Source organism: Brachycentrus maculatus, unplaced genomic scaffold (genome assembly GCF_059751285.1).
Source record: "Brachycentrus maculatus isolate JH-2025_06_01 unplaced genomic scaffold, ASM5975128v1 h1tg000049l, whole genome shotgun sequence".
In the NCBI taxonomy this organism is placed as follows: Eukaryota; Metazoa; Arthropoda; class Insecta; order Trichoptera; family Brachycentridae; genus Brachycentrus; species Brachycentrus maculatus.
In genome coordinates this window covers 379,501-398,523 of record NW_028280803.1, presented here as the reverse complement: position 1 = coordinate 398,523, position 19,023 = coordinate 379,501, and the positions used below count along the sequence as shown (strand labels likewise).

Below are 19,023 nucleotides of genomic sequence, written 5' to 3'. Positions count from 1 at the left end.
TGCATATTATAAAAAGGATATACATATTTCTGTTTGTCATATTTATATTTATTTATTATACTCATAGTATAATTATTTACAATTTGATATTACAAAAATCAATTACAGACAAAATATAAATACAAATATAATTTTTTTTCCATCATAAAATAAGATTTGCGTTTTTTTATGTACCTACAGAATATTGTAAGGTATTAAAATTCTGTCTAAGACAAAAATAATTTTTGGAACAAAGTATGAAAATGCTTTTGTGCAAGTGGTAGATTTTACTATCCCCAAGGGACTCACGTCATAAATTAACATAATGTAAACTCACACAACCGAGTACAGGTATGCAACTCCGAATGCCTATCAGTTGCTGGTTTTCTATTTTTCCTCCTCTATTATACCAACAATTAAATAATAATTTCTCGGATTTTTAGCTTTTTATTGAATTTTAATACCCAGTTATTGTAAGCAGATACCATGATTGGTGTTTTTTTTATTTTATTATTGTCTATTGTTTATTTAGTTTGTTGTCTACTCTCTACAAACTGTCATTTGGGTCATTTGTCTCATTTCTTGACGTTCGTTTTGCCGGGCTGTTTCAATATGATTTATGATTAATTAATACACATAAACACTGTATTTGTGCCATTGAAAATCAGTATTGTTTTGATTTTACTTTCATTTTCATCATGTATTCCGTGGGCTACTCTGACAATGAAAGCGATGATGATTATTTTGTCGATGAATATTCTACTTCATTCGTAAGTAAAAATTGTTTTCATTAATAAGAATTGAATAAAATACTGTCCATGATTGAAACCTGTTCGTATTTCTTTATTTAGGTTTAAATATTTTCATTTTATACGGGATTGGGGGGACTCAACCCTTTATCAATGTTTAAATGAAACATTAAAACATGACACTGTCATAACCTGTTTTTTTATCATTATTATTATTGAAAACTTTTGACAAGAGATACAATAGGAATATACCTGGGGATGGAAGTGGTTTGATTGTTCTGCTTAATACATTTACTGTGGACAATGCCATTATTAAACAACCTCACTGACCCCATCGGCTCCAATGCTGTTTAGATAGTTCTCCGTTTATGCCATCCAACAGTATTGTAGCCTGCCCGTTACATTGCCAGACGAAGGCCTGTCAGAAAGCCTAGATGCTCCTGTATCAGATCTGGGAATGCGGGGGGACAGCTTTCAATGCCCGTTGCATTGCCTTGTTGCTCAGAACTTTGTTAAGTAAGAGAGAGATAGAGAGATTTGATACATTATTGAAAATAAATTACATCTACCCAAAGTAAGTACTTAATAAAAAATGTTGCCGTAGCTTGGGAATATTTCCAATAACGTGGCAAGCTTTTCAGTCAGATAACCAGCCAAAAATGCGGTTTGAGTCACCATATTTTTTTATTTTCAATATTATAACTTTTAACCAGATTGAAGATAATGACCAGATACTCCATTTAAAATGATGTTTATTTTTCTTCCAGGATAAAATTCAGAAAACTGTGATAACTCCTAACAAAGAGGTTTCTGATTTGAAAAGTAAAGATGAAATTTTATACACTGCGTGTTTGGAGGGAGATTTAGAAACCATCAAAAAATTTCTCTCTAGTGGTAAAATTATTTTTATTTATTCCTTACTTTTTAACAATGGACATATAAATATTATCGCATCAAAAATACCAAATTGTCAAAATGTCAACATATTGTAACTAAAACTGTAGGTAAACTGAGTTACATAAAACATATAGTAGGAAGTAGTTTTAAAAATATTAAACTTTTCATATTATTTTTTGACATCTCATCAAAGATGAAGAAGAATATGGAAGTCTGGCATTTACGGGGCTGACGACCGTCATAGGCTGGTTTAAGTGATCACTTTACACACGTGTAACATTCACCAATTCTACCCATTATTGACAACCACACTACTCAAATTCTTGGAAGTTCTGTATATATGAACCAATTTAGAAACCTTTTTCTTGAATCACTAGAACTTCACTAGAGACATCTATTGGTGAGATGTAAGGAAGCTTTTTACTAAGCAGAAACTCTTATATTAGTATGTGAGGTCCGAATCCTGGATTATAATCACACACATGAGAAATGCCAGAAAATACCATTTTCATTTTTATTATTTAAGCTTATAATTTGACCAGACAATTTACTTACAACATTTTGAGTGTGTCCAAATACTTGTTCACAAAGTCTGGATTCTCTCCAATTACAGAATGTCAAAAAATAATATGAAAATAACTCCTGTAATTGGAGAGAATCCAGATTTTGTGAACAAGTATTTGGACACACTCAAAATGTTGTAAATTAAACTTTTCAATTGATCAATCTTGCATATACAGAGACGCGATTGTATTGTCGCAAGAAAAAAGCGCCCGCATTTGCTTCAGCACCTTATATTTTTTCAGGTATACAACGTACTAATCATCATGCTATTTTCTTTATACAAGCACCTGACGAGCGTCTATCTCTTTTTTTCATACAATGTTTTATGTTGTTAATCCCTTGTGATCCCTTGTTAGTGGACGAATTGAAAACAAAAGACCAAGGGAACCCTTATCACGAATGTTCACATCACATTTCGGCCTCAGGTTTTTGGAGTAGTCAAATTTCTGTTTATAATAAGTTGTCTGTACGACACTAAACAAAAACTAACTAACCAACTAACCATCACGCCGCTTCTCTCCGCAGGGGTAGGCAGACATTGAATGCTACACCACTCTGTCTTTGCAAACATTCTTCGCCTCTTCCACATACATGCATCTCCTCATACATTCCCGAAAATTATTACGACTCCTGACCTGACCACTTTCAAGTATTTGGCATACCTGATCGTGCCATGTTTTTCTCGGTCTTCCTCTGCTCCTTTTACCAATTATATTCGCCTCATAGTGTTTGACATACCTGGTTGTACCAAGTTTTTCCCGGTCTTCCTCTGCTTCTTTTCCCAACTACATTCGTCTCATAAATTTGTTTGACCGTTCTTTCCTCACTTATATGTTCTACATGTCCAAACCATCTCAACACCTTTTTTAATTTTATCGATAATGCTTATCTCAGCCTTGCATTCTTTCCTTATTTCGTCATTCGAACATCTATCAAACATGGATTTGCCACACATTCGTCTGAGGGATCGCATGCGACACTAAACAAACTGACACCTAAGCTTAAAGACGTTTACTGACCTTTCTTTGGAACTAACCGATATCGATCAATTTATATCTGCAGTAAGAGTTAGTACATTAGTGTTTTTTTTTTCTCAATTCGTTCACTAGAGGGATGGATAACTTAATACATTGAATGAAAAAAAAGATTAATGCCTTTCAGGTACTTGTATAAAAAGATAACACGATGATTTGTATGTCATACAATTGAAAAAATATCCGGTGTGGAAGCAAATACGTCCATATCGTCACAATGGTTCCCGGGTGAAGTATTTATATCACATCAGGGTCATAATGAGGGTATCTTTCATCGTTTTTACATGTGGTATGATGTCTTTACAACTTTTTTAATAGCTAAATTTTGGCAGGAAAGTGCTTCCAAAAATTTCCAGCTGTATTTCTGTATCTTACCTCGGAAGGGCAGGTGTTGAACAATATATTTTATGATCTTATGTTGATATTTAGAAGTGAATAAAAATGATATAAATGTAAAATCAAACACATTCAAAATATTGTAAATAAATTATCTGGTCAAATTATAAGCTGAAATAATAAAAATGAAAATGATATTTTCTGGCGTTTCTCATGTGTGTGATTATAATCCAGGATTCGGACCTCAGATACTAATATAAGAGTTTCTGCTTTTAAAAAAAGCTTTTCATCTCACCAATAGATGTCTCTAGTGAAGTTCTAGTGATTCAAGAACAATGTTTCAAAATTGGTTCATATATATATATATATATATATATATATATATAGAACTTCCAAGAATTTGAGTAGGGTGGTTGTCAATAATGGGTAGAATTGGTGAATGTTACACGTGTGTAAAGTGACCACTTAAACCAGCCTATGACAGTCGTCAGCCCCGTAAATGCTCAGACTTCCATATTCTTCTTCATCTTTGATGGGATGTCAAAAAATAATATAAAATCAGAATATGCGCTAGCGCTACGATGTTTCATGACGACTGTAATAAATTAAATTGTGTAAATAAAAATTTGCATAAAATCTGCCCAAACACCACTCGGGTTAGTCTTGTTGTTATATTTGGCTCGAGCAAATCACTACTGACAACTCGGAATACGATTTGGCGTGCAATGCAGTACAACTCCTTGCCTGAGTCATGCTTGGACTAGACTATAATCTGGTTAAAGCATGGATACTTATTATCATTTATTGAATTTACTCTAAACAAGTTCGAGACAACATCTATATGCAGAATGCGATAAAGCCACTGCTGTTGCAGTGCTCACTTGTTTAGAATACATCGCTCACTCCTTTCAAGAACGTCATAAATCAAAAATCGTAAATTTTCAGTTGTGCATGTTTTCGGAATGCTCAGAAAATGTACTATATCCCAGCCAAAGCGGCATATTTTTAACTTAATATTTACCCGCTACAGTTATTGTTTTTGCAATTTGAAGAAAAGGTATTGTTTAATTATTTTTTTAAATAAACTAAATATTTTTCAAATACAGAAAAAACCTTTAGGTTTTACTTAAAAAGACCTGTTGCACAGTAAAAAGTTCATTAAGTGGCTTGATATTTATTTTTAATACATTGTATTATATTTTTAAACATTAAAAACGTTTTCCCAAAAAATCAGGTTTTTTGATTTATGACGTTCTTGAAAGGAGTGAGCGACATGTCCGGGATACTGCCATGAGTGAATGTCGTCTTGAAGAGGAGGATCTAGATCACATCTCTGGGTGCCCGTTGAATGACGGCTACCCGAGCTTCCTTTCAGACCTCTCCAGCATAAACGTTCCATTTCCCACCAACATCTTAACCTTATTAACCTCCCCTAACAAGCTTGTTTATAAAATAATTTGTAAATATCTTAAAATTAATTGTTTCAATTTGTAAAGGTGTATGATAACTCACTAAAATAACCCACTAAACAAACTAACATTACTAATAAAACTAACCCCACTAACAGGAATACCAACACTTGAAAGTCAAATGTAAAAAGTGTAAATAAAAAATAACTCGATACTGGCTGTAACACCCAAAATGGGTGAAAAGCCATTAAAAAGAAGAAGATTTATTGAATTTTCATCCCGAATACTATAAAATTAAAATAATTTATTTACAATTTGAAGACGATGACGTGAAGGGAACTTATTATTCTAAAGATAAGAGAAGGTGTTGCGAGACATATATGGAGCTTCTTGTTTCTAGAGCCTGAGTTTGACCTGAATACGACTCTTCTCGGAAGTCGCACGGTACTGATGTATGCTGCCTTACATTCAAAATCTCATATTGTGGAGTACTTGTTGAGAAATGGCGCTAACCCGAACTATCATTGTGGTAAGAAACAAATATTTAAACAAATTTTTAATGGAGAAAATAATTATAACACTAATGCCGCTAACAACACGCCGCTTCTCCACTGGGGTATGCGGAGAGAATAGAACGCCACACCACTCTGTCTTTGCAAACATTCTTCGCCTCTTCCACGTTCATGCATCTCCTCATACATACCCGCCGATTATTACGATTCCTAACCTGACCACTCAAGTATTTGGCATACCTGATCGTACCATGTTTTTCTCCGTCTTTCTCTGCTCCTTTTACCAATTATATTCGCCTCATAAATTTGTTTTACCGTTCTTTCCTCACTCATTCGTTCTACATGTCCAAACCATCTCAACACACCTTTCTTAATTTTATCGATAATGCTTATCTCAGCTTTGCATTCCTTCCTTATTTCACTATTCGAACATCTATCACACATCGTTTTGTCGCACATTCTTCTGAGAGATCGCATTTCGACTGCATTCAGTCTACTTTCATCTTTCTTTTGCCAACTCCATGTTTCAATTCCATACATTAGAGTTATTATAACAATATGAAATAATTATAACCAGGGCTTTTTTTTTTCATGTGATGCGGTGGAACGGCATTCCGGCACCTTTTTTTACTGATAATATAATTTTTTTTAATTTTCAAAATCAACTATACTAAACAATGTTTGCGCTTACATAATTACAATCTATATTTTTATAATTCATCCAAATTATAAAATTTGGTATTGTAATAAGCTTTTTTTGTTTAAAAAAATGAAAACAGTAACTTCGTACTCTGAGTCTCAGACCTGGCACCTTCAGATGTCACGTCGGCTTCTCTATCCATTGAGCTGCACAACTGAGAAATTCATCATCCCATCGTATGTAATCACTCCATGACCTCTATTCAAATATGATCATTCAGACGAATGTCCAGCAAAATGAAGGATGTGAAGCTAAAATAATTATTATTATTTTTTGACATATCATCAAAGATGAAGAATAATATGGAAGTCTGTTCATTTAAGGGGCTGACAACCGTCATCCCCGACGTTCTTTTCATCTCACCAATAGATGTCTCTAGTGAAATTCTAGTAATTCAAGAACAATGTTTAAAAATGGGTTCATATATAAATATATAGAACTTCCAAGAATTTGAGTAGTGTGGTTGTCAATAATGGGTAGAATTTGTGAATGTTACACGTGTGTAAAGTGATCACTTAAACCAGCCTATGACGGTCGTCAGCCCCTTAAATGCCCAGACTTCCATATTCTTCTTCATCTTTGATGAGATATCAAAAATAATATGAAAAATACTCCTATAATTAGAGATAATCCAGATTTGTGAACAAGTATTTGGACACACTCAAAATGTTGTAAATAATTATTATTGATAAAATTAAGAAAGTTGTAATGGATATATGAAACAAATGAGTAGGGAAAGAACAACAAAATAAATATATGAGATGAATGTAGTTAGAGATAATAGCAGACGAAGACCAATGAAAACTTGACACGATCAAGTTACTTTACTTGGGCGTAGACAGGTTGTGAGTCGAAATAATTGACAGGTATGTAAAAGAAGGTGTATGAATGTGGAAGAGTCGAAGAATGTTTGCAACGACAGTGATGTGGCGTTCTATTCTGTACTCGGGAATCGGACTCAGTACGGTAGTAGAATGTGTTAACCTTTTCATAGCCGCAAATAAATTACGCCGCAGTGCTCAACAGGCCAAGTATTTTTTTGAAAAAAAAAAGTTGTCTAAAGAATTTTTTTTTTGTTGTTTTTATTGAATTATAATTTACTTACCAAATATTATATCCCACATCGATTGTTAGAGTTTTATTCTTGAAGTTAAACCAGTTTCAAATTTTCATCTCAGACAGGGTTGTCACACTGAGTCGCACACGCAAGTTTTTATTAAATTTAATATTAACACAAAACTATTATTTATCAATGGAATATAGTTTGAAATGTAAAAAAATAGTAAATTTAATATTAACACTCAACTATTATTTATCAGGTATCTTAGAATGAAGTATAGTTAGAAATGTGATAAATTAGTAATTTTCCATTGTGTGGTACTTCTCAAAGCACGGTATAACACAAAGAGCCATCTTGCATTGTTTACACCTATAACTAGACTCTTTTCTTAGTTTTTTGCTAGTACACACAATACACTTCGCAGTCGGGGATGATTTTTTTCGGTCCGTGGTAGTTTTTCCAAAAAATGTCTTTCTGTAAGTCGCGATAGAAATTCTGCCTTCCGTTTTCTGCCATGAGAAGTACCGGGTTGTTCTTTTTCACTTAGCACGAAGAAGAACAAAGAACTTAGCACAAAGAAATAATTTATTTACTAAAAAGTTGTGAAAAGAAACCAATATCACTAGCAAAACACTGATAAAATCGGAGTAAATATAACGCGAAAGGTATAAATAAACAAATATTTTCATAATAATATTTTAAAATAATAAGAAAAACACAAAAAAATTGAGCAAAATATAAACCCCTGGCGTTCAAAACAATCGATTGAAATAATCAATATTTCAAGTGTTTTGAGTGGTAGCCCTAATGACATCTGTCAACTGTCAGCTGAAAGTGATACCGATAAATCACTTAAAAGTATTTAAAAACTTTATAAAATATTTTGTGAGAACTTCAACACATGGCAATGTATGTTCCGTTTTTGACAGATTGTCAATATGAGTTAAAACTGCGGAGTAATACGTCATCAAAAGTACTGACGAGATATCTCGTCTCTGGCAATACGGGCACTCCGCCATTTGCCGAGATATCTCGTCTCTGGCAACCATCGGGTTAACAATGGTTGGCACATTCTACAGTCTAATGAGACTTTGGAGACGAACAGAATTCTTTGCATATAAATTATGAGTTAAATTATGGATGTTTCGATTTATTCAACAGATTCGGAGACCCCTTTGATGTGTGCGTGTTCAAGTTCCAGCGTAAACATAATTTCAAATTTTGAATGTGTAAAGATTTTGCTTGATAAAAAGGCAATCGTTAATGTTGGAGACAGGTTTGGTGTCACCCCCCTTATGAAAGCCGTAAAAACTGGAAAAACTGATGTTGTTCAATTGTTGTTACCCACTGCCAACTTGAAAATGGTAGATCGGAGTATTAAAACGGTAATTTTGTTTTTGTTTATAATTCCTCGTTTTATGTGCAGGTTAATAATAATAATGATAATCTTGGATGATTTATATAGCGCCATTTTCGTAAAAAAACTACCTCAAGGGCGCTTATACAGGCATGGAATATGATATGAAAATGATAATGAGAGAAAATTAAAAAAATATATAAGTGAAAAATGACGTCGGCTGAGTCTGAAGGCAGGAAAGTGGAGCCGCCGTATTGTTGCGCTTTCTTCTCGGTCTTCTTAGGCTGGAGCGTGGCCAAAATGTTGGACAGGACGCCTCACTGTGTAATGGTGAAGCCGGAGAGCAGCTTGTTAAGGTCCCGTCATTGTGGATATTCAACTGCAGATGGCGGAGGTTATACTCAGCCACAGATAAAAATACTAGTTCGCATATAAAATATGCTACATAATTTCTAATTTATCAACATCAGAGTTGAAGATCTTTTATATTTATTTTTATCTTTTTGGCACATTTAGCATGGTAGCCAAACGCACTAACCACTACACTATGCAGGCGGACATATGACACATTTTGTCTCATTCTTATTATTTTAGTATCCACATATAGATTACCATATTATTATCCACTTATAGATTACTGCTCAACAATATTATTTTTGGCAAACGAAGAAAATTTTAATAAATTGAAAATTATACAAAATAAAGCGATGAGAATGGTGCTAAAAAAAATAGATATTATAATAAAGAAAAAATGAGAGAAGAACAAAACTGGTTATCTATAAAAAAGAGACTAAAATTAAATATGCTGATCTTTATATATAATTTTTTAAACTATAAATTACCCAAATATTTTAAGGATAAAACAGTGTTCACAAAAATTTTCATTAACATATTACTAGAAATAAGGATAGAATAAGACTGCCATTGTTGAAAAAAACCGAGTCACAATTTTTTTTAATGTATAAGGGTTTGAAAATGTATGATGAGATGCCTGAATGTATGAAGAATGAAAAGAGTCTGAAAGAATTTAAAAATAAATGTTTTGTTTACTGTAAAAAGATGTGTATATATATATATATATATATATATATATATATATATATATATATATATATATATATATAGACATTCTAGACATGACAAACTCTGTCCTTGTCGCTCATTTCATTTTTCGTTTGCTGTTTGCTGCTGATGCTGTTGTGAACTCAATTATGAAGTTTCATTTAATTGATGATACATGTGTGAGTTTTTGTAGTTTGCGTAGTGGTGGTTAATCATGGGTAGAATGGTGAATGTTACACATACCTTTCAAGAAAGTCATAAATAAAAAAACTAGATTTTTCAGGAGAACGTTTTTAAAGTTTAAAAATATAATACAATGTATTAAAAATAAATATCAGGCCACTTATTGAACTTTTTATTGTGCAACAGATCTTTTTAGGTAAGGTTAAACAATGCCCTTTCTTCAAAAACAATACTTTCTGCCCTGTAGTGGGTAAATATTAAGTTTAAAATATGCCACTTTTGCTGGGATATAGTACATTTTCTGCGCATTATTAAAACATGCACAACTGGAAATTGACGATTTTTGAAATATGACGTTCTTGAAAGGAGTGAGCGACATGTGTAAAATGAGACACTTACAGCCTATGATGGGTCATAAGCCCTGGGAATTCCCAGGCTTCCATATTCTTCTTCATCTATGTTGAGATGTCAAAATGTGTTAATTAATTATGTTATAATTACAGGCCACGTATTATGCAATGCATTCACAGCAAGTGGAAATTTTTAAAATACTGGTCGAAAAAGAAAGTTTGGATAAAGAGTTTAATGAAACTCTTAAAATGCTCAAAGCTAGCTCTGTTAGTTTAAACAATCCTGAAATCTTAGCAGTGCTGGATGAGTATATATTAGAAGACGAAGAACAATTTATCCACAGCGATAACGCAACAAACACTCAAGAAACTTGGAGAGACTTATTTCCTGGAATAATGAGCAGCAAGTATGTAATCTCATTACCAAACACATATTTTGATTTTTTAGTTACTAACATTCATTTCATTCAAACCCTTTTCCGCACCCCAACGGTGCATAGGGTACTGGATCATATAAATGCAGTGTTATCTTGATTGTTAACACATGAAGGAAAGGTGATCAGCCCTCCGCTTCAGGTACCAGTCCAGGGTAATAATATTGAATAAATATTACAGTGAAAAAATCACTTATATTTATTTTACCCCCCTTGGGAATCGAAATATTGGGAGTGAATAAATCACTTATATTTATTTGACCGTCCCCCGTGAGAATCGAACCCGGGACCTCCAGAACGGTAACCGAGCGTGCTGACCATTACACTACGGAAGCGGACAACCTAAGAACTAGTTACTAACAACTATACGCTAAAACAATCCTTACACATGCATTTAAGAACTACCCTCATATATCACAAGAAAGCACCTTCTATAAAAAAAAAACAAGTCACTTTTATGAAAACATACATAGAACCACAAGATCCAAAACACATCAAACAAAATCAAACACATACCTCATTTGGTCAATGGAACTTTGATTACTACGCAATAAAGCTATATAATATGCTTCTGTCATCCATAAAATCGTTAAACAACTAAACTGTGTATAAAAGACCTACTCATAATCGGATATTAGAGGCGGGTAGATTTGGAATAGATTGTATTGTTTGGTCACGTCATACATGATGGCATGGCTCATGACAAATTACTAATCAAATAATTGAATCATAAAGTATTGAAAAATAGGACACATTTTATAAATTTGAAAAAATAAATGCAGTGGAAACTCTTATAACGAATATTTCGCATAATGAGCAAAAAAAAATTAAAAGTTGCCTCCTTAACGAGTGACATTTCGCATAGCGAGTTACAGAGAAAGGACAAATGACTTCCGTCAAAAGAAAAAAATGTTTCGCTTAACGGGTAAGATTCTGGAACAAATTATGATTAGGTCAAGGGATCGTTCATTCCTTGTGTCACTGCGACCATATAAGGTCTATTAATAATAATAATAATAAGTTTGGATAACTTATATAGCGCCATTTTCGTAAAAAAAATACCTCAAGGGCGCTTCACTGTGAATGAATTGGGGAAAATATTAGGGTGGAAATGATTTAGCAAACAAATGTGTTTTTAGTCTTTTTCTAAAGATCATCTCACTCTCACTATTTCTAACCATTGGTGGAAGAGCATTCCACGCCGTCGGTCCTGCAACAGCAAAGGCACGCTCGCCAAATTTAGTGCGTTGGTTGCGAGCTGGTAAGATCACTTTGCCCATTGCAGATGTTGTAGCCGATCGGAGCGTGAGACGTCTATCAACCAATTCATCTGGAATACACAGCTCCTTAAGATACTCTGGAGCCATATTGTGTATTGATTTATACATGAGTAGGCAGAGTTTATACTCAACCCTTTCGGGAAAGCGTAACCAGTGGAGTTTGTGAAGTAGTGGGGTGATGTGACTGAATTTAGAAATTCCAAAAATTAGTCTCGCTGCTGCGTATTATAACCAGTGTTGCCATATATACAGATTTATTTGTATTGATACAGATTTTAGGCTGCCGTTACAAATGCCAGATTTAACTCTTTAGTAGTACTTTTAGTTTTATACAGATTTTTGGAATTGGACATAGTATATGATAAAACAGAAGAATGAAAATATGTATAGATTCGAGCGTGATTAACATTTGATAATAAGTAGGTGAGAATTTGTTTTATATTGGAGTGCGTTATTTATTATTGGGTAGGGTACTGTTTTGTCTTGTCACTGAACATTACGCAATTTACTCAGCGTACTGCAGGATTCCCCAAAACATGTCTATTTTGTTCATGCGAGTGTTCATTTTTTATACATGTCACGTAATATGCAACGTTTTAATCGGTGCTGGCTGGAAGAGAATTATTTTAAGACTTGTTTAGAAACAAATGGAAAGGGTGAAGAATATGCATACTGTGAGTTCTTTTTATCAGATCGTACTATTTGTATCAAAATTTCAAAGCAATGGCAAATAGGCACCAACACAATTTTGGGTTATCAATTCTATACAGATTTTTAGACTGTTTGATTAAAAAATTTGGTTTGGCATATGGCAACATTGATTGTGACCTCCTTCTGTGTCATGTCTCACTCTCAACACCTACGTGAGTCATATAATTCACGACCTGCCTTGGTGATAGGCCCTTCACCTTCTCGAAGTCCCCTCCAAGGATATGAATTTGATTGTGGGCGACTGCATCACAATTATACAGAATGTGGACGGGTGTTTCGCTATCCTCCGTATAAAATCTGCAGACTGCGGAATAATCATACAGTCCAATTTTTGACATATGCTTCCTCAGTCCGCAGTGTCCTGTCAAGGTCATAAAACATGTTTACTTGTGTAATGTTTTTAAGAAAATATTTTGCCTTTACTATTGACATGATAAGGAATTATAAAAAGTAAAAGAAAAGATTGAAAAAAAAACTCACTTCCCAGATACAGTTTTGTCCGCAGAAACTCACTCCCGGACAGGTTAATTACATGAAGGTAATGTGACCAGACCTGCGCTTCAGGTACCATTCCAGGATGATATTTTGTCTAATTGTTCTGTAGTTGACTGTGTGGCGAATGTCACGCGCAATTGCGAACATAGCAGTGTGACGTCACCAAGCCCTTATAAGCGAGAGCGAGCCGAGTACATTCTCTCTTTTGTCACCGAAACTGCAATTGAAGTGTCGCCACATCCTACACCTGTGTCGCATTGTGACAAAAATTTGTAACATTTTAATAGTATTTTTGTGAATATCAGTTTAGAATAAAAACCTGTAAATCTAAAGTTGAATTGTAAACCAAAATCTTCTGCGCAAATAAATGCAGATTTCAAGTAAGTTTGATTATTTATTCTTTTCATGTTTTCATTTAATATAAATTGCAACCTCTGAGGAGATAGTGGACGTGGGTGCCCGTAATCAGTGCAATGGGTAAACCACGCTACCACAACTGCTTTTAGTGTAGTCACTTAATTCTTAATAGATTTATATTATCCACTGACACTTCGTGATGGAATTGCATTTTTAATTTATTATTAGATTAAAACCAATATTTTTAGCTTTTCCACTTTTTTATTTGACCAGCGACCGGGTTTCGTCGTTGCCGACATCATCAGACTGCCGACATCATCAGACGTCGTTGCCGACATCATCAGACTGGATGTCGGCAACCCGGTCGCGGGTCAAATAAAAAAGTGGAAAAGCTAAAAATATTGGTTTTAATCTAATAATAAATTTAAAAAAAAAACTTAATTCTTATTTCGCCGTGTCTCTTCTTCTGTTGCAGACCTGCCTTCTATTTCGACATTCCAGTCTTGTTGTGCGGGATGAACTGTGATAGGCTGTCACCTTTGTTTACGGAGAGCAAAATCGACCTGGAAACTTTCCTAACTCTCAATGACGAATCTTTATATAATATGGGGGTCATCCTTCCTTTTGAAAGAAAAAAAATTATCTCCGGCTTATTCAAATTTCACGTCCACCCTTGGGATCCCAAAACAGTATTAGGTATCGCAGCCAATAAAAGAATCAGTTTTCAGTATGTACCTTTATAAATAATTTGATATTTAATTTTTTCTTTCACAACATTTTTAGTGTCCAAATATGTACTTCACAAATCTGAGTTTTCTCTATTTAAGGGCGTTTGTGCACTACACAGAATTTTATCGTATAGTGCACAAACGCTCGTATTTATACGTCGTGAATTAATAAAAGTTTTTTCAGAGACTTAACATACTAAAATGAAGTCTTTTTTTTGTTTCGGATTCGATTTTCGACAACCCACACAAATAGGGCGTTTGTCCACTACACGGAATAACACAGAATGTTACCATCCGGCACTTTAGTTAGCGTGATAAAACGGATGATTAGCTTGGATTGGCTTGTGCTTTTGTCCATCTTTCTTCGGATCGGTGCTCTTGATCGGTGCGTGATCACGTTGTGCGTAAATTTGATCACGCTAAACTGTCGTAGTCGCTTTCATTTTTCAAAACCAGACTGCTGGACGGTAAAATTCCGTGTAGTGCACAAGCTCTCTAAGAGTTAATTATGCATTTTTTTGACGTCTCCAAATAGATGAAAAAAATTATGGAAGTCTGGGTTTTTGCAGGGCTAGTTTTGAAGTGGGGTACAACTTCACATTCATTCTGAAAAACTTTAAAAATAGTCCACCGCGGACATGGCGAGATTGTAAAACAATCCAAAAAGTTTTTACCAAATATGTAGTATTTTTTTCTCACGCCTTGTCTAATTTTGAATGTGTGAAAAGGTAGCAAGATCACAAATGCGCAAATACATACCAGTTAAACCAAAGGGTAAAGACCTTGCTGGTACTAGTCACAATATCTCATTGGATATTGATCTGTTCCATGTGTCTGAAGGAGTTTTCCGAAGCAGGATTCTTCTACACCTTTAGCAATAGTTATTGTATTTATTTTATTTTAATGTATACGATCAAAAAATTTTATAGTTTGTAATGTATATATTAATTGAAATAAATAAATTGAAATTTCTGCTTACTATAGATCGTTCATTATTGTTATTCCAGATCTGCCGAGTGTCTCACTGATTTAGGATCTCACTTCAGAATTATAACAGTTTTAAAATCGAATTTAATCTATAATGCTAACCAAATAACTAAATATGATAAAAATACATGTGAAACCAAGGAATTTTTCCAACTCTGTAATGATTTTTTAACTATAATAAAAGACACGAAAATGGAATTAAAATACTTCAAAGAATCCCTCGTCAAGGTAATGTTATTTTACTGATAATATTTTTCCTAACCTTTAGTACATATTAAGAAGAACCTTCAACATATCGTAGTATCGTAACAATCGTTCAACATATTGTAGTCGTATGGGAGAAAGTGACCAACTACCAAAACGTAAAATGTTCAGGAGGGTCATTTAAGTCACGTTTGCTTGGCAAGAAAATAAACACCAATGCAGTTAGTCATTTTTAACAGGTCAATATATTATACTTCCAAGTTTAAAATCCTTTGAAATTTTTTCAGGGCAATATTAAGCAAGCAAGATATCAAATAGTCAATGATTTTGTCACATTTTTGTAAAACTATGCACTTGGTCTCTCTCTCCTGCATGACTACGATATGCAAGCTTGCAAGAGTGGGGGTTAGCAATCCCGAAAACCCTACCTATTTATGTTATTTTCACTCTTCTCTTCTTAATTTAGTAGGTACATACTTTTCCCTTTCCGTTTATTTTCCCGCATACAAAGTCTTAATTTCCTCAATCCGGAGCTCTTCACATATGTCATATTGCTCATTCCTTTCAAGAACGTCATAAATCAAAAAACTTGATTTTTCAGGAGAATGTTTTTAAAGTTTAAAAATATAATACAATGTATTAAAAATAAATATCAAGCCACTTATTGAACTTTTTACTGTGCAACAGATCTTTTTAGGTAAAACCTGAAGGTTTATTCTCCATTTGAAAAATATTTAGCTTATTTAAAAAAATAATTAAACAATACCTTTTCTTCAAAATGCAAAAACAACACTTTCTGCCCTATAGCGTGTAAATATTAAGTAAAAAAAAACGCTTTTGCTGGGATACAGTACATTTTATGGGCATTCTGAAAACATGCACAATTAAAAATTGACAATTTTTGATTTATGACGTTCTTGAAAGGAGTGAGCGATATGTACGCTACCAAATACAGTAATTTGCCCTTTTGTAGGTAATCTGCATCAGAAAAATGGCGCGCTAAACGAATCTGTGCTAAGCAGTGTCAATTTTCTACATATACAAATAACAATGGTACAGCAGTATAAAACAAGTAGTAAAAAATTCCTTATTCAAATGTCTGCTGTTTTTTTTACGCAGTTTTCAATTATCGTGATTTTATATACAAATACTAATGCTTTTAAAATGACAAAACAGTATTGTAGTGCATATATAAACTTATGGGAATACACGCACATTAAACGCGACCGAAACGGTATAAACCGATTGGGAGTCGACACGCTGTACAGGCAACCGAATTAATATTAGGAAAACCCTGGGTCAAAGATAGCATTTCTCGGTTCCCCGCTGAATATCTCTCTTAATTAAAATTGTATTTTTTATTCATCCGTTTCCATTGATGCATAGAATCAGTGGCGTGCACAAAGAATTCATCGGGGTAGGCAGTAGAGGTAGATAATAATAATAATAAATTTGGATAACTTATATAGCGCCATTTTCGTAAAAAAATACCTCAAGGGCGCTTCACGGTGAATGAATTGGGGAAAATATTATGGTGGAAATGATTTAGCAAACAAATGTGTTTTTAGTCTTTTTCTAAAGATCATCTCACTCTCACTATTTCTAACCATTGGTGGAAGAGCATTCCACGCCGTCGGTCCTGCAACAGCAAAGGCACGCTCGCCAAATTTAGTGCGTTGCTTGCGAGCTGGTAAGATAACTTTGCCCATTGCAGATGTTGTAGCCGATCGAAGCGTGAGACGTCTATCAACCAATTCATCTGGAATACACAGCTCCTTAAGATACTCTGGAGCCATATTGTGTATTGATTTATACATGAGTAGGCAGAGTTTATACTCAACCCTTTCGGGAAAGCGTAACCAGTGGAGTTTGTGAAGTAGTGGGGTGATGTGACTGAATTTAGAAATTCCAAAAATTAGTCTCGCTGCTGCGTTTAACACTGATTGCAGTCGAGTCATTTTATTGTTTGGTAGACCCGTGTATATACCGTTACAATAGATAGTAAGGTAAGCTGGTACTACTTAGTAAGGTAGGGTAGGTACTGGTTGCGTTTCGACGATTCTCTCTCTCCTTTCAATTGCCAGTTGAATTCGGAGAAGAGGAACCATTTTTATCCGATTCAGGCCGCAGTTTCATTGTCTAAATCACAATTATAAATTAATTTTTCTGTATATTTGTTTCCAGATAAATAAGAAGAATTATCTTCCTCCGGACTTAATCAGACCAAATAATCCAGTTTCGTCCAAATCATTTAAAAAAACTAAAATAGTATTTTCTATTGTATCAAGCGTAATGGTGTGTGTTATATTTGTGAGTTTGAAAAAATAAGTAAATATAATTAATTGGGACTAATCAAAATATGTGATCCGATATTGTATATTGTATAAAAGATGTATGAATTGTAAAGAATATTTTTATTGACAAAACAAAAAGTGTTCTCGGTTGAACAATACTTAAAATATACTCAATTATTGGTAAGTATACAAATATTGGATTTATCTCCTGATTGTTAGCAAAATGTATTATGGATTATAACAGATTGCTAGTCATATTGGTATGTAACCACTTACATACCAAGATTTTTGTCTGCCGGTTTTGTGACGTACCCCGCTCTTTGTCAAAACAATCATACTAGCATGCTAAAAACACTATAAAATGGTATTTGTACGCTTACGCCTACACAAAATATTAATCACATGAGTTAAAGTCTGTTGAAAGACCGACATGGACTAGAGAGGCATCTGCCAAAAGAACGCAATGTGCGGGTTATATACATACTAATATTATTAACAATTTGTCAAAATGTCCGACCACAAAGTTCAAGGTTTCAACATTTATAAATATAAAATATTATAGACGTCTGGCAAAGTCTGGGCATTTACAGGGATTGCAACCTGTCACTGGCTAGTTTAAGTTACCATTTTCTACACTATAATATAAACCTCTATTCATGATTGAACTTTCATAATACTTGTATGGAAGTTTTTACAAGTATTGTTTTCTTTTTTTTTTTCTTTCTACTCATAATGTAATATTTGATCTGTGATAAAAAAACAATGTTTTACCTTTTAATTTTTTTTCTTTCTATGAAGTTTTATTGGCATTATATTATTAACCGTTACGAGTGCTGAGAATCGATATATCGATGATGACGTCAGTATATTTTGGCAGTCGAGCTGAGAGGCGGTGTATTTTCTAATATTTGGATTTTTCAATAATTTTCACAAATAAACGCTTTTTTTTTGAAAACCTATTGTTTTCGCCCTTAAAATGTTGGATTTGCCTTAAATTGTTTACCAATTAAAGCTTATGCAAGATACTTCGAGGATGAGCCAATGACACGTTCTTGTGGATGAAAAAAATCCTTTTTTTTCTTAAGTTGTATTTATTTTTAAATATATGTATAAGTATGTTCACAAAATGCTGTTTTTATATTATTTGTGTAGTTTGATATATGATCTCCACCGAAACTAGAAAGAAATTCTAAAATCGGTTAATATTTTACAAATATTTTGTTGATTTTGTACACGCCTTAATAAAAAGGACCACTTTGCGAAAAAGTCTTCAGCAATTTTAGCATACGTATAAGAAAAAAAATCTCAGCACTAAAACGGTTAAGGAAAACATCGTTCAAA

At 33.7% G+C, this 19,023-nt stretch overlaps 1 protein-coding gene across 1 annotated transcript; it reads left to right on the top strand.

The window, feature by feature from the left end:
• The first annotated feature begins 524 nt into the window (after nucleotides 1-524).
• On the top strand, nucleotides 525-18,809 carry Gasz (ankyrin repeat, SAM and basic leucine zipper domain-containing protein 1). The gene is made up of 8 exons (XM_088277672.1): nucleotides 525-749; nucleotides 1,496-1,622; nucleotides 5,369-5,497; nucleotides 8,402-8,625; nucleotides 10,346-10,599; nucleotides 13,945-14,196; nucleotides 15,205-15,412; nucleotides 17,573-18,809. Exons 1-8 carry the CDS (start codon nucleotides 678-680, stop codon nucleotides 17,714-17,716), a joined length of 1,410 nt encoding a protein of 469 aa, XP_088133798.1. The 5' UTR covers nucleotides 525-677; the 3' UTR covers nucleotides 17,717-18,809.
• The last annotated feature ends 214 nt before the right edge of the window (nucleotides 18,810-19,023 follow it).